Raw genomic sequence first — 16,791 nt, 5'->3', positions numbered from 1 at the left:
ATCTTGTCTATCAAACAGAAATTTAAAACAAGAAATTGATTGACCGTCGAAAAGAACACCCGTGTACGATTTTTTGTCTTTTTCGGATGCATAACAACGAAATTATGTCTAAAATATATTGAAGGTAATATTAACGACCCCTTTTCTGTCGTCCGATTAAAAATTTTAACTCAAAAATCAGTTGTCCGTTTCGTAAAACACCCGTGAATGAATTTTTGTCTGGATCTCATGCATAATAAAACAATTATTGCAAAAACATTAAACAGTATATGTGAACGATCCCTTTTTCTGTCATCTAATAGAAAGTTTGTTATCAGGAATCGATTCTTCATCCTGCGAAACTCTCGTGTTTAAATTTTTGCCTCGATATGATGCCTAACAACGTAATTATTGCAAAAAAAAATCTAAAATATTAAGACAAACCCTTTTACTGATTCCTTGACAAAATTTGACACGTGAAATCAATAACATGTGCTGTAAAACTTCCATGTGCAAATTTTCATTACAATCCGATGTATAATCAAGACAATGGGGCTTATTCGGGAGTCACGTGACGTGATGTGCAAAATTTCACATCGTTGTGCCGACTCCAGAAATCACTCTAGGCTAGAAGTTTCAGCTCAAATGTCCTGTGATCAATTTTTGGAGCTCATTCATACTAACGTTTTTTCTCTGAAATATTTCCTGCAGTCAGGATAACGAAGTGAAATTTTGTGAGTCACGTAACTCGACTCGCAGAATAACCCCCAATATAGCAAAAACAGTGAACAGAAAATATGGACGACCATTTTTGCCGACCCTTGACTCGAGATTTGAAACATGAAACAATTGAGCATCCCTCAAAACTTCTATATGGAATTTTCATCTCAATACAATGCATAATAACGGCAATACCGCAAAAACATTGAACAGTTTATATGGACGACCCCTTTCGCAGACCTCTGAATTAAAATTTGACTCCTGAAATCAGTTTACTCGTTCCTTGAAACTCGCACGTTCCAAGTTTTCATCTTAATCCAATGTAATTAAGCATTAATATCGCAAAAACAGTGTTAATATGGACGACCCCTTTGGTCGACCTTTGACTCTGAATTTGAAACCTGGAATCGAATGAACGATCAAAATACTCTTATGCAAATTTTCATTAAAAACAAATCTATAATAGCGCCAATATCGCAAAAACATTGAACAGTTGATATGGACGAACCCTTTTGCCGACCCCTCCTACAAAATTTGATAACTGGAATCGATTGTCCGTTCCTTAAAATCCCCATCTGCAAATTTTCATCTCAATCCAATGCATAATAACGTCAATATAGTAAAAACATTTAAAAGTTGATATGGACGACCCCTTTGGCCGAACCCTGACCCTGAATTCAATACCTGGAATCGATTGCTCGTTCTTCAAAACACTCATGTGCAAATTTTCATATCAATCCAATGCATAAAAACGTCAATATAGTAAAAACACTGAACAGTTCATATGGACGACCCCTTTTGCCGACCCCTGACAAAAAATTAAATACCTGGAATCAATTCTTCATCTCTTAAAACTCCTAAGAGCAAATTTTTGTCACAATCCGACGAAAAATAACGTCAATATCGCGAAAACAATATTTGTCTTGTAAGGACGACCCCCTTTAGAAGGGGTCATCCAAAAATCTGAAAACATTTTTCATCATTCCTGGCCCTAAGGAGTATCCATGCCAAATTTTAGCGCTCTAGCTTGTAAGACGGCTGAGTCTATAGAGGACAAACAAACAAACAAACCCACAGAAATTGCTTTTTATATATATAGATGACTTAAACAATTTAGACGACTCATTGATTGAAAAATGCGGGTTTTACATCACTTTTTACATTTTTTGTGGTCAAAATTTGAAAAAAATATTTACATTTATGTCCAACGTATACCTTTAAACAGCTTTCTTGGACACTAAATGAAATTTTCCTTGAGCATTCCGTAGCTGATTTACAGTCTTTTTCCGTAGCATGTTTTTTCGGATTTTTTTTTCTTAGACTTTGAATAACGGAAAACTGAAGAGTTTTAGGTGAATACTGTCTGGAAAACATATTTGAGTTTCATTACGAGGTTTCCAAAACTTTAAATTTTGTAAAAATCGGTTGAAAAACAAGAGAGATATTATATATTGGTTTTAGTCAGGAATGTCAAATTGATACTCCAGGGACTGTAACGGGTAAAAATTTCAGGGACGGATGAGGGTTAAGAAAAACCTCGAGCAGACTATGATAAGCTCTCCGCTATATGTAGTTGACTATGAAATGGGACTGACTTGCTGTCATTCTAACTAGATACCTACCGCGAATACATATAATCGCATATGCGTCCCAGAGTATAATTTCCAATGTAACCAAACAAAATTTTGATTTTTTTGCATGAGCAATGATGCAAAAGTATTTTTTGTCACGGTTATAACAGATGCTGTTAATTGTTTCGATCAAAACCGAGTGAAAATACGAAATTTCTCAAAACAAGTTACAAATTTCAATTGCTGTTTTCTCAACTTGACAAAAATGCAAATGGGACGGACTTGCTATGAGCGGCAGATTAGGCTTAAACTGCTCACATGGGAGGAAGCAGGATTTCATTTTCCTCACATCTCTGATTCAATCGAGAGTTTTTTTTCCTCATCGTTCTTCCTTTGATAACAACTGCCTGGCTGCACCAAGCAAGCTTCATAAGTTGTATCGATGATCGTTCAGATAGCGAGTGCATCGCACTTCGGAGCGGAAAATAACATTGGGTAATTAATAAGCGATTTGCCGTATGCTGATGTGATTCGCTTCGCACCCCCTTGGATATCGACAGTAGTGCATCGTGTGTTTTATTCCCAGATTTGAATAGTTGAAATTTTAATTGAATCATCAACACGCCGCTCCCGCCTCTCCATTTCCCGTTAGATTTGATTCGCATCACTATCTGCTCTAGTAGATACCTAATTGAATCAACTATTCAGTCGAGATAATATTTCGCAAAGCGGATTAAACTGGCTATCTTGATGTACAGTTACGAATGAACAGAATTAGGCTGATATTAAAACAAACAACTTCTACCTACTACTCTGGGCAAGGCAAACGACGATGGATTTATAAACTGATGGCAACATTGTTGAAAATGTTGAATGTAGACAATCAATTTTATTCTTGAAGTGAACTAGTAAGACAAATATGTAAAGATATTTAAGATACGAACCGATCGGGATATTTAGGAAATTTGCGTCGAAACTGAATCGAGTCTTTTGAAAACGATTATCAAATGCTGCGGGTTCATCTCTTGACTTTCGTTGAATTCTTTTGATAAACATGCAGAAATACAGGGCGAATGAACAATTCGAATCCCGAAGTTCTAGAATTGAAACTCTGAGTTTGAATCTGAACCTTAATTTCGTCATTTACAATATAGATAGATTCAAATATGGCATGATGTCCTTTCTCAGATTCAGATAAAATTCGGTATTTCTGAGAATTTGCCATATTTTAGAGGAGACTGTTCTATACCTATCTCAATTATTCACGCAAAATACCGCCGGTCTAAAACCCCTTTTTGTTATTTCTCTCTAATAACATAAGGCAACAAGATTAACATTCTACTGAGGCTGTTATGATGAACTACTGAGGCTGAATGATGAATTCAAATATGTTTTTTTTTTCTATTAAGTTAACTTTTGAAAATAGAAAAAAATTCAAACGTGCGGCACATGTGTATCCACATGTTGGTCGAACCATCCATAATCAACTGCATCGCAGAACAAACGGCTGGCTCAATTCGATACTTCTTCTTCGATAGAGTTCATTGGTGAGGGACAAAAAATTCAGTATGTGCTCAAGCTTCTATTTAAAATGCTCCTTGCTCTTTTCAACACCTTAGTAACTTTCTTCCTATGGTCTATCCGTCTATCATTTCAAATCTATATATACTCATCTATGAAACCGCTCAAAATTTTAACAAACAAATTGACGGTGAATTCTCTCCTTAAAAATTGTTGTGCACATTATGAGAATATAAACATATTGCGAACCAAAAACCAGAGTTTTTTCGTTTGCCGCGAATGAGCTTCTCTTGAAACATAACTGATTCCGTCAACAGGGTAACAGCCAAACACCCAGCGAACCCTGTTTAGTAGAGTTTAGTTGTTGTGGTAGCCCCTCCAAAAACAAATAAATTTCTTTCGAGCAAACGACCAACTGTTACTTAGCAACTTCGAAGCTCTCGTCGAAAAAAAAATTCATGTGACTGCATACATTTTACATGTACATGTACACAGCAAAAAAAGTATTGCGATATTACATCAAATACCTGCACATAACTTGAGTCGCAAATGGTACCTAATTTTACATTGCCTTGATGTACCCGGCTGTTTGGAGTCAAAGAATATGTTCTGTACCGCTGATCAATATGGGCCGAATTTCCTAAAAAGTGAAAAATATTGAAATTATTTTTGAAGCTGTGTGTGAAGTTCATTCTTAAAGACGTTTCTCACCTAAATCGACTACTGGAATCAGGTGACTCGACTATCGCCATCTCACGCGCGGCACAGAATAAGGGGGAAAGTTTGATTTTTAATAAGGTCAACATTCACTTTTTTCTGTTCTCATACAAAACATAACCATGTGCAAAATTAGTAACAAAAAGTGTAGTATTGGGTACGCCGATACACTTTTCCCTCATATGTCCATAATTAGGAACACATATGATAATATTTAGGAACAATAAGTGCCAAATTAGGAACATGAACACACTTTAATAAACATGTTATTTTTCGATAATTAAACCGTAAAATGGTCGGAATTCGACCAGACCGAACTGAACGCCATCAGAATTTGTTCGAGACACTTGAATTTTATTGCCAAATATTTTCATCAAGAGATGAAATCTTTGATATTTAAGAGCCAGAATCGATAGATTATAATGCAAGGAATTCGTTTCAGTTAATCATATTCACTCTTTCAACCTACAATACGAATTACACGAGATTCAATTTTTGTTGTTTCAAAATTTTAACACGGCGCTCAGTTCGGTCTGGTCGAAGCCCGACCAAATGAGTATTCCAAACTTTAACAGAGTCCTGAGTCCGGAGAAGAATTTGGAACTAAGTTAGCAAAAACAATTTCATCTAAAAATTAAAGATTAGGCCTAATCATATCAAAACTTAATTCTTTTTTTTTATTTTTATCCTCAATGCCAAATGCCTTCATCCAAAAGAAGTAAACCCCGAGCACCTGTATCCGTGTTCTATTCTTGGGTCTAATTAATACAAGATTTTTTTTAAATTTTATTAATGACCTTTTATACCCTGAGTGTTCATTCTGATCTTATTTATACAAGAATTGAACCGAAGAAATTAGATCCAAACCAGTGAAAAAACTGGCAACCTCACTCGTGTTCCATTAACTGTCAAGAGGTTTAGATCTGTGTCAAATTCGATCCAAATCTCATCAATTTTGGAGCAATCCTTATACCAGTTCTAAAAAATTTCGAGATGAAACTGGTACACGGTACACTGAACACGGATGTGATTGCTTGGATCGGAATTTAAGTCTGAACCGGCTGAATGAACCACGGATACAGATGCTCTTATGCTTGATATATCCGTTGAACAATTTAAAACAAAATGTAGAAGAAAATTTTGACGATTTCAAATCATTCTTATGTTAACATGTGTACAGATAGTAGTACTATTCCTGTTTCGCTGTACAGTACTAAATGCATATTTATGTACTTAGACCGCTACAAGCTTTGTATGGAAATTTCAAATTCCTCAATTTATGCACCTCCAATAACTTTTTTGGTTGTTTTTGCTGCCAGAAATAGCAATAATTTATTTTAAAGCTATCCATCTAGTCCCGAATAAGCGCAACGAGTTTCAAATTTGTATGGGAAAACAAAATTTTTCATTATAAAATCGCCAGAGATGTACTGAAAGTTCCAAAAAATATAACTTTGGATGAAAAATACTGCTTGATTCTTCAGTGCAGTACAATTTATTTGAACAAACCATAAACCTAACTTGTACCCCAGAAAAGATATTCAGTGTTATACAAAATTGTTTTTCCAAAATAATTTTAATAATTTTTTGCGTTTTTGACTGCTTATTTCAAAGCTGTGTAGCCGTAGGATGAGAAAAAAAAAGTCTCTAAAAAATGATTTGCATTTCCAGAGAATTTATTGATTTATATAACCTTTGAAAAGCTCTACAAAGCAAAGTCTGCGATGCTTAGCTGCTTGTCATTTTAGCAAAAAAAATTAGCTTAAGAAAAGTCAAAACCAAAAATAAAAGACCAACTTTATTTTAAGCTTATTTGGATTTTCTGGATGATTTAATGTGCGAAAATTTCTTCTTCCATACAAATTTCCATACAAAATTGAAACGCGTTGCGCATACTCAGGAATCAACCAAATCATCCCAAATTTTACACTGATGCTTGGTGACCCAAAAAGCATAGGAAAAACATTTGGGAGCAGTTTGTTCGAGCTTGTTCGTCTGAATACGATTATTGAAGGACTGATTGAAGGGAGAAATTTTAAAATTTATTAGAACTACAAATGATTTATTCCTTGGAACTTGAACCAACAAACAGGATCAATCAAAGCTTGAATGAGAATAAAAGCTGAGGGTTCATCTTTCGCCTATCGTTGAAGTCTATCGTGAGACATGGATAAGTCCAAGCGTAAAAAAAACAATCCGAAATTTGTTCACAAAAATGTCAAAATCTGAACTTCATAGACTTTGACTGATGTAATATCTAAATCTTAATTTAGATTTCTTATTTCAGGTACGGTTTTAGAATTTTAGTTGTGTAAACAATATTTAAAAGCGTAATGGATCTAAGGATGTGATAAACCACTATACAGACAAAACAACCGAGAACACTGTTTCGAGTTTTGCTCTGAAATTCACTAATATTGCATTGTGTTTTCCTCCTCTCTGAATGGTATGTTTATTAATTTCATTATTATTATTATTATTTTTAATTCTGTTTTAACTGGATTTTGTATTCTGCCTGACTCATCTGGATTCAATTCATATCTTGTTTTTTTTTCTTTCTTCGACGTGTCGCGCTTTCGCTTTAGTCTATAGCTTACAGGATGGTTTAGAGTTTCCGTACGTGTTTGTTTTGTTTCTTGTTTTGCTGCTATTATTTTCCTTTTTTGTAATCAACTACTAGGTATTTTTTTCTTTCAATTGCTAATTGTGTTGCTTTTCGCTCAACTTTTCAGTTTTTTTTTCTCGCGAAAAGTGGCCGAATTAGTTAGTTATTTAAATTTAAGTGTTCTTTCGCTACTTTTATTTTTACATACTTTTAATCTCTGTATTTGATTTATTTCCTCCTAGTGTGTTTGTGTTTATTTGTGGTTGCAAGTGTTGCTCTTTTGAGTACGAACTATAGAACGGATTGACTCAAACTTATTGTGATTAGTCTGCATGATTTCGTACATCTTTTTCAGTTTTTCTAAGATTCAAAACCTTAAAATTCTTGCTACGTTTCAATATATTCAGTATTGAAATAATATTTTCTATCGAATGTTAAGTTTATATTAGTACGTGTGTGAGTTTAGTAGTGTCAGCGATTGTGTAGTGGTGTAGGTAGAGACGTTCATTTTCTTTTTGTTTGTTTTTTTTTTCACTTAACTACATGGTGTATGGATGATAAGCTCTTTTAGAGAAAAGGATGCTCAAATTTTGCAGCGTCCAAACAGAAAAACTTCAATCTAAAAGCATACAAGAAGGAGGAATATTATCTTTTAGTTTATACTCTGAAAAACCACAAATTTACGAAAATCTTACTTAGGGTCACTAATGATCTAATTTGAACAGAAATGTTATACTTTTTTTGAAAGCGTTTCCAAATTTAATAAAAAATCAAGTAGCGGTTGTGAACTTGTGATATTGTTAGCTATAGTTGGATATTGTTAAGGCAAGACAGTAAATAGTAAAAATGCGTTGCAGCTTCTAGTATCGTTTGAATCGATATGTTGAAAGAAAAATGAAGAGAACGAAAGTTTTATTTAAAAAAAAAAAACGAAAATATAAGGAAGACTTCTTATAAAATCGAGTTTCCTATTTCTGGTTGTTGATAGACTATTACGAGAACATCGTCGTTAATGCTTACCGTCAAGAATTACTGGCATGTAACTAAAGTGCAAGCAAGGAAAACTAAAAGTCGGTAAAATGTTATCTGTTATCCTAGTTGCAATTAATTTCTTCCTGGTTAACTCAATGGGTGTCAATGTTTATTCCTACGCATTAACAACGGCTTTTGCCGCTGCTTTATAAGTTTTATTAATCTTTTTGAACTATAGCGCAATTTTTTTATGTTTTCAAAACGGTTCTTCTCTAAAAAGCGCTTATATTGAGTGTTCAAAATCAATTGATTTATTCAACAACTAACAACAAATATTTTCTTTCTTACCGCTTCAGACTCAATCAGTTCTCTCGTTCACGTATAATCTATTTTTATTTCTCTGTTCAGTTTATGTTTATGAATAGTTAGTTTCTTTTACGTGTATTATTATATTATATTTTTAAAAGTATTAAATCCCTACAGTTCAATCACTGTAAGTGTACAGTAAACACAACCAAACACAGTCGTCCCTCAGAAGCACACATATTCAATCACCGATTTTCAACTGACATACTAGAAAATTCATCGGAACATGTTTTTAAATCCTTCTATCCACAAACATAAATTATAGGCAGCAAGGTAAGGATCGAACGAAAGATACATTATAGACAATTTATTGTCCTTGTCACACACATACACATGCATACAATCACTCGAACGTACATTTTCGTTTTATCTTAGCCCAAAAACATAACCCTACTCAGGACACACAAGGCCGAGTCCCCGAAATCTCACTTTAAACCATCACACTTCCTCCCGTTTTGTTTTAACCGAAAACACAAACCCACAGTTGACGAAAATTTACAATCCTCAACGTTCCCTAACGTATCCCCAACCCCGAAAATCTGAACCCTTCAATACACCACCTGCAGCATCCTGTTGCTGCCGTAGCTGCTGCTTCCCTAGTTGAAGCTTTCGTTCCAACTTTCCGCCGGCAGGTTCGTGGTGAACGGGGTGATGCCATTGTTGGCCATCGATTCCAGGATCTCACCAACGTAGGCGGCCACATCCGTGAGACAGTTTTCGGTGCGCTGGATGAAGGCATGCTGTAGCAGCTTGCCGTACTTCGGGCGGTCCTTTTCGTCCTTGATCAGGCTGATGACAGAATATGTAGGAATACAAAAAAAAAACATGGATACATCTTTTTCATGATTCCTTTAAACCTAATCTAACAACTCACCAAGTGTTGACAAAGTGGACGAAATCTGCCGAAAATTCCATACCGTTGTAAGATGGCGAAAGTCTGGGCGGATCACCTTCGACAACCTACCGAGAATCGGGAAGGAGAAAACTTATAGTAGACCGATAATAGATCCATGTGTGCGTATTCTGCTATAAATTTCTTGCCTTGTACTTCTGTCTTGTATTTCAAGTAAAAACGAATAGGAAGTTTTGTGATCATTTTTATTCCTAAATTTAAAAATAAAAATCATGAAAATGAATAAAACTAATATGTGGCTACAAAGTTTAATATTTTTCGACGTTGACGTCCAAACCTCTATTCAAAGTGATGAATAACACGAGAGTGTTAAAATCCCGGAAAAACAAAAAAAAAAATCTTTCTGTTTGGTTACTGAGTTACTCAAAGTCAGATACGATCAATAAAGAAGTCAGTCTTGGACTGGTGGCTAGTGGCTATTCCACACATAAGTGGTTTTTAGTTTACATCTCCGAAAAGATAAGGAGATATTTGGAATTGAGATTCGGAATTGTCGTCAATTCACGACAATAGCGTAGTTGGTAATCTAGATGGAGTAACAGGAAAAGCGCAGATAGTTGAGGCTGCTGCTCTGATTGTTGTTCTTCCGGTGAATAAGACGGAGAGACTAGGAAAGCGCACATTGTCAAGGCTGCTGTTATGATTGTTTCTTCTTCCGTCTTAACCACGACGGAAAGACTAGAAAAGCGCAGATTGTCAAAACTGCAGCCTTGATTTTTTTCTCCAGTGAATAAGACGGAGAAAATGGAAAAGTGCATATTATTTAGGCTGCTGTTATAATTGTTCCTCCGGTAAATAAGACGAGGAAACTAGTATGCATCGATCTGCCGGTGGAAAAGACGAATTGGCTTAGGAAGCACAGATTTCCAAGGCTGCTGCTGCTGATTGTTTGTTTCGAATCGGCTTTCCGGTGGAAAAGACGGATTGGCTTAGGAGGCGCAGATTTTCAAGGCGCCGTTTGATTTGATTTTGACTTCCGGTGGAAAACAACAGAATTCCAAGGCGACTGTTATGATTATTGATGATTTCGACGCCGGTGATCGAGGCGGAGAAGTAGGAAAAGCGACGATTTTCAAGGCTGCTGCCAGAATTTTTAATGATTTCGATTCTGGTAATAAGATGGAAGAGTGGCTCAAAAATGGCAGATTTCAGGAGTGCTCCTGCTATTTATTGTATTTCGAATTTAAAATTTAAAAATTTAAATCGAATAAAATGCGTCATATTAAAGTTTTCATTGAGAATGGAGATGAGAAGAAATGTAGTGATGAGTTAAGATATGAGAGGAAACAAGCTAAAAGTTTGAAAATGGTTTTTTTTTCTCCAAATTAGCATAGCATGGGGTGACTACACACATCTTGCATTGGCTGATACACATGGTACAACTAATAATCAAAATCAGCATAAGATGCCAAAATGAGAATCTGGATTCTATTCTAATTTCAGATGTTGATTTTGAAGATTAGTGTGATACCATAATGCACACCGTGACAAGTCAATGTAATCATGGTAGGAAACATCTGAAACCGCAAAATAACTCTTTAGGTGCAGAAAACTCATACGACCCATAAAGCTGTTTCAGATAGGAATCGGAAGGGTGCAATTGAGGAAATCCTACTTGGCAGATAGGACTGATGAATGATAGAATGAATGAAACATGAAACAGTCTCACCAAAAGTCCCTCGTCGTCCAGGAGTGTTGGATATGACATAACACACACGATTTGTCATCCGTTGCGGTACGTTCTTCTCACATTTTTCAATCGAAGCAACTCAATTCTTCCTCCCGAGCGCCAATTCGTAAACATTTGCCCCGTACAAAAACCTTTGGAGTCAAATTGGCGGTTATCACCGTTGTTTTCACATTTTTTATCAGTTCAGCATATCATTGAAATCGTGGGAATTAACAAGATCAAACAACGATGTACAACACATGTTTGAAAAATATCACATTCAGGTCCATTGAGTGAAAAACGAAATCCAAGTACTGGCACGAAAAACAAAACTGAAATCAAGCAAGGCTCTTTCAACTCCATTGCAAATTTTAAAACTTTCTGTAAGACACTTTCCTTAAGATTGGAGCACTGATTTGGTAGCCATCTTTGCTGTGAAAATCCAGCCACACGTTGATACCAATTAGATTCAGTTTATGAAGATTCACTCAATTAAATAACGAAAATTATTGGAATTATCAGCGAAGCGAAAAAAAAACGCGTGCGATGTCAATCTTTTACCGCCTACTCCTCGCGAGCCTTTACTAAAACAGCTCCAAATTATGAGGAGTTAATTTAAGATTAAAGGTGAGAAGGAATATTGTGATGAGATAAAGAATTAAACGAATTAAAAAATAAAGGTAATTAAAATATCAGGCATTCAGTTGGCGTTTGCCGAAAAAGAGCCGATGGGGGCAATTTTTCCGGACATCAAAGGGGCATTCGATTCGGTGTCCATAAAAGTGCTATTTAGGAATCTTAACTCTTGCGGACTTTTACCAATATTGTGCAATATTCTATATAACCTGTTGTCTGAAAAAATCATACATTTTAGCCATGGAGAAACCAGAGTTGAACGAATTAGTTACATGGAACTACCCCAAGGCTCATGTTTAAGCTCCCTGCTATACAACGTTTATGTCAGAGAAATCGATAGTTTTATGGCACAAAATTGCACGCTACGACATTGGGCCAGGAATCTATATATCGAGTTTTTACATAGTAAAACCGTTTTTTTTTTTCAAGGAAGCATTCCCCTCCTCAAATAGAGATCCTTATGATGAGTAGAACCCTTACTCAATCTCTTAGTTTTAAATATTTGAGTGACTGGTTCGAATCTAAATGCCTCTGGGGGAAACATAATAGGTACTTGACTAAAAAATGCCAAAATAGAATCAATGTTCTTCGAACGGTTACTGGAACCTGGTGGGGTGCTCATCCCCAGGACCTCATCAGGTTATATCAAACAACGATACTGTCGGTCATAGAATACGGAAGCTTCTGCTTTGATTCCGCCGCCAAACCCACTATGAATATATTCATGATACATGAAGTATATTCATGGTTTTCTTAATATTTAAGTCGGAATCCAGTATTCCAAAAAATATGAGTGGTTGTACTCACCTGAGACAACTGCTCAAACACTGATCCCCATTTCGGATAGGGAAACTTTCCAGTGGCAACTTCCATCAGCGTGATTCCCAATGACCACACATCGCTTCGGACGTCGTAACCTTTGCCGCGCTGCGGATCAATCCTTTCGGGCTATGGAAAAACGGAGAACTATTAATATTGAAAATTTATTTACTTCTGTGAATAAACTGCTCACCGCCATGTAAGGCCTGCAGCCGGCATCCTTGGTTCGGGCAATGGAATCCACCAGCTGACCGGAAATGCCGAAATCACAAAGTTTAATGTCACCATTACGCTTAAGCAGAATATTGCTCGGCTTCACATCCCGATGGATGATTTTGAGTTCTTCCTTCAGATAGTTCAGTGCCTTCACAGTGGCCAGGGTGATCTGCCCCAGGATGGATTCCGGGATGCGATCGTGTTGGCAATCACAGATAAATTTGTAAAATTTGTCCAGCGAAGTGTCCATGAGCTCCATGCAGATCCAGCAATCACCTTCCTTGAAAAGCGCTCCGTAAAATGTGACTATAGTGTTGCAATCATGCGAATTCATGACCACTTCCAAATCCATCAGCAGCTGGTTCTGCTCTTTTTCGTCGACGGTCGAGCGAATGCGTTTCACCGCCATGACCGTATCGGTCCGAACAAACTTCATTCGATTAACGGCTCCAAACGCTCCGCGACCGATTTCTCCCTCATCAATCAGATCGTCTGCGGTGAAATCGTACACCTGATTCGGTGCAATTTGTAGGGTTCCGGTGGCCTGCATCTTTATCCGATCCCTGGTTTTGTCCGATAGTGGTGGCGTTTTGCCACTCGGCTGGAAACTCAGCCTCTTAGTCGGTCGTTTCCGATCGCAATTGGCATTGTTCAAATCTAGTGGCATGAACTTGCCTCGCATGGGCTCTGTAAAAATAAAACAAAATCAAAATTATCACACGTTGGGCTGATGAATCATTCCAAAAAACGCTTGTTCAAGATAAGAGCTGACGGTAGTAAATACTTTAAGGCATCTAGTGTTTGTTTTAACTTATCTAATTAAGCTAACTGCGACCGGTTTCTACTGGCAAACAATATAATTCAACCGTTTTATCTGAAGCAAAATAATCATTTTCGTTAAGTATTATTCTTGGCCGTGATTTCATTAACTATGATGAGTGACATTCAGGCTACAAAACACAGAACAACACTAAAGGAATGATCATAACAGTCTTATGAATTAAAATTTAAATTAGAACTCCCAGTGAAATGAATTTTGAAAAATGGTAAATTTATATCAATGTTGAAGGCATTAATTCAATTCTAACTCAACTCATTAAAGCCTTTAGAAACTTTCTGGAACTCAGTCAGTGCATCCGAAGTTGGGAAATTTAAAGATAGCATCAAAACGACTTTTTTATTATTACATCATTGATTGATGCTCATGAAATAAGATCCAATTAGATTTCTCGAACGTTACTGTTTTTATAAGAAAACGGAAAACTGGAATAAAAGCCAAAAAATTTATAAGTTATAAAATTTCTTGTTCCAATATTGATTAGGCAATACTTCCCAAGTTTTGTCACACAAGTATTTTCTATATAATATGAACTAACACAAACTTTATTGTAACTGACGTCATTGTTAATAAATTACAAACTTAAAATATCTTATTTCAATTTAAAAAAAAACAGAAGAATCGTGAACTCGACATTAATGTTTTAAAGATTTGTTAACATTGTTGCAGAATAGTAAAAGCCGTGTTCAAAATTAGCAATTCCTAATACACCCCACCTCACGGTACCAGAAAAGCATAAACTGAAAAACGCATAGCGAAAAAAAAACTTACCCTGGGGAGAGTTTTGATTCGTTTGATCGGCCATTCCGATTGTGTGTGATGTTTATTGGGGACCGAATCGATGGACTGGAGGGCTTCTACGCCGAGCTGCACTTTAGCGAAAGAAAATTTGAGGAACTATTTTTCGAGGGACTCCAAAAAATCAATCTTTGATGACAATCAGAAGGCAACACAAATCTTTCCCTCAGAATGGGGAGAGGAAAAAAAGTCTACGCAGCGAAACTTCGCGCTACACTCGGTTTGCACGTTCCGGCGGAACCTGAACGTCGTCGTTTCTCGGGTTATATCCGCGTCGCGTCCTATCCTCCGGGTCGGAACACTTTGGAAAACTATTTACAGAGCCGCAGTAATCTTCTGTTCTCCGATGTAAATTTTTTCCTGCCACTTTGCAGTGTCGTTCGATCGCTGCGAGAAATAAATGACACTCTTTGCTATACACACTTTTTCGATTCTGCCCAACGATGGCTAAAATTTTATGCATTCGTTTTTATACCCGTAGTAAAAAAAAGTTTAACGAATTTTGAAGCGCATTGCATAAAAAAATGCGCTTTTCAATCATATGAAAGTTTCTGATGTGTTTCTGATAAAATTCATTTCGAATCATCCTAACAAATAATTTAATAATTTAATTGTTAATTTCCTATTAAAAAGGGGAAAAAATCAAACAAATTCCTATGGAACTAAATTGGTTTAGTAAAACCAAAATTTCTTTTTCTATAAATGTTAAGTAATATTGATTTTTTTTGAACCCGTTCATTATAACTTTAACTATCATTGCCAAAAAGAAAAAAAAAATATTCGCCTTTGTATTACTAAGATTATAAAAAGGATGATTACAATTTGGAGTTAACTCTAAGTCTAAGCAAAACGTTTCTATCACAGTTATGGATTTAGCGAAAGGAATCAGTGCTTAATTTCGTATTTTCTGTGAAAAAGTGATGAATTTGGAAAATTTATTTTACCTATTATTTAGAGTTAAATTTATCTTTTATTAGATAGTTTCTCTCTTTCGTGTATAAATAGTAACGCTAGTCACCACTAGGTGGTACTACAACTTCTAACGTCATTTAACGTTAATCATATTAACATCAGTCAAATGACAGCCAAAAAATATTTTCGATTTCCTCGACCCGATCGCTGCGGTTTCGCATTTCGTATCATCGCTGCTGCAGTTCTCCGGAACGATTTACTTTTAAAAACTAAGAGATGAGACTATCGTTGTTGCGTGCGGCCCGGCTCAACCCTGCCGTCAAGGAACTTCGCATCCATCTGTGCCAGACCGGCGAAGAATCCAAGGGCGTTCGGTAAACGAAGGAAATTCCATCGAGAGTGTTACACAATCATTTCTGTATGTTTACCTTTTTCAGGGATTTCATCAACAATGGTTACACAGCGCTAAAGAGGGAAAATCCGAAACTTCCGATTCTGGTTAGGGAATGCAGTGGAGTGCAACCCAGGCTGTGGGCACGATATGGTATGGATGTTGTAATGATTGATTCATGTTGTAAAAATCGTAACATTCCTCCTGTTCACTGATTTTATTTCAGAGCTTGGAAAGGAAAAGTCCGTCTCCCTAACTAATGTCGGTGCAGCTGATGTTGCTAAACAAATTGCTGAGCTTGGAAAGTAGCCACTTGGTTAGAAAAAAATGTTAATATAATTTAAAGAACGAAATAAAAAGGTGGCCCAATAGTAAGTCTGGTAAAATATTCCATTGGTCAAATGACTTCCAAAACTAAGGTTTCGAAAAAAGGGGGAACCTTGGAAAAGGGGAATTTTGACATAAAAGACTTTAAAATTCTATTCAAAGATTTAGGCAAATTGATATTGAGACTTACATATAAACTTATGCTTGACATTAAAAAACAAAACATTTTCATTCAAATTACCTAAGTCTCTTCAAAGCATAAACGAGATATGTAGGTATATGACATTTTTGTGTATGATGTCGAACTACCGTTTTTTTTAACTCTTGCCATATCGATATTTTTAACACGCAAGTCAACACAATTCACTTTTTTTCGATGCCAAAATTTAAAGGCTGATTTCTACTAATCTGAGGGCATTAAATCCACATGGAAATGTATTACCAAGCTATTAGTTTAACTATATCAGCTCAGCTCTCGTTTTTGATGTGCAAGGGTTAACTTTAGAAAATAGGTAAACATTAATTCAAAAAGTTTGTGTGCTTTCATCGTAAAATTGTAGTGTATCGAAAAGATATTTCAAATGAGAAATTTATTTTAATGGTTAACTTTTACGAAGAAGTTGACCAGTGACTAAAATTTCTCATTTTAAATATTTTTTTAATAAACTGCAATTTCATCAAAAAGCACACAAACTTCTGAAAAAAGGTTAATTTTTCCCCTTTCTGTAAAACCCGGGGATGAATCTTCATAGGAAATTCTAATCAAGCATAAATCAGAATGTTGCAGCCTTCAACAAATTTGTAAAATGAATAAAATATAA

The 16,791-nt window shown here is 35.9% G+C and overlaps 2 protein-coding genes across 2 annotated transcripts; one reads left to right on the top strand and one right to left on the bottom strand.

Moving 5' to 3' along the window:
- Positions 1-7,048: 7,048 nt before the first annotated feature.
- LOC129756371 (dual specificity mitogen-activated protein kinase kinase 4-like) lies at positions 7,049-14,750 on the bottom strand. The gene is made up of 5 exons (XM_055753228.1): positions 14,314-14,750; positions 12,682-13,391; positions 12,477-12,617; positions 9,326-9,411; positions 7,049-9,240 (listed from the first exon to the last, which is right to left on the bottom strand). Exons 1-5 carry the CDS (start codon positions 14,345-14,347, stop codon positions 9,048-9,050), a joined length of 1,164 nt encoding a protein of 387 aa, XP_055609203.1. The 5' UTR covers positions 14,348-14,750; the 3' UTR covers positions 7,049-9,047.
- Positions 14,751-15,433: 683 nt separating this feature from the next.
- LOC129757699 (NADH dehydrogenase [ubiquinone] 1 alpha subcomplex subunit 2) lies at positions 15,434-16,018 on the top strand. Its single transcript, XM_055754986.1, has 3 exons — positions 15,434-15,626; positions 15,690-15,796; positions 15,870-16,018. The coding sequence occupies exons 1-3, from the start codon at positions 15,529-15,531 to the stop codon at positions 15,950-15,952; spliced, it is 288 nt and encodes a 95-aa protein (XP_055610961.1). The 5' UTR covers positions 15,434-15,528; the 3' UTR covers positions 15,953-16,018.
- Positions 16,019-16,791: the final 773 nt, after the last annotated feature.

This window comes from Uranotaenia lowii, chromosome 3 (assembly GCF_029784155.1).
Source record: "Uranotaenia lowii strain MFRU-FL chromosome 3, ASM2978415v1, whole genome shotgun sequence".
Taxonomy (NCBI): domain Eukaryota; kingdom Metazoa; phylum Arthropoda; class Insecta; order Diptera; family Culicidae; genus Uranotaenia; species Uranotaenia lowii.
The sequence above is the reverse complement of the archived record's forward strand: the minus strand, read 5'-3'. Positions and strand labels throughout refer to the sequence as shown.

Bases quoted from the DNA above. Each gene is read 5' to 3' on its own strand.
- LOC129756371 (XM_055753228.1), bottom strand. From the start codon at position 14,347: ATGGCCGATCAAACGAATCAAAACTCTCCCCAGG. The intron at 13,392-14,313 runs GTAAGTTTTTTT...TTATTTTTACAG, and splicing joins GAATCAAAACTCTCCCCAGG to AGCCCATGCGAGGCAAGTTC. The intron at 9,241-9,325 runs GTGAGTTGTTAG...TTCTGTCATCAG, and splicing joins GTCCACTTTGTCAACACTTG to CCTGATCAAGGACGAAAAGG.
- LOC129757699 (XM_055754986.1), top strand. From the start codon at position 15,529: ATGAGACTATCGTTGTTGCGTGCGGCCCGGCTCAACCCTGCCGTCAAG. The intron at 15,627-15,689 runs GTAAACGAAGGA...TACCTTTTTCAG, and splicing joins GAAGAATCCAAGGGCGTTCG to GGATTTCATCAACAATGGTT. The intron at 15,797-15,869 runs GTATGGATGTTG...ATTTTATTTCAG, and splicing joins CAGGCTGTGGGCACGATATG to AGCTTGGAAAGGAAAAGTCC.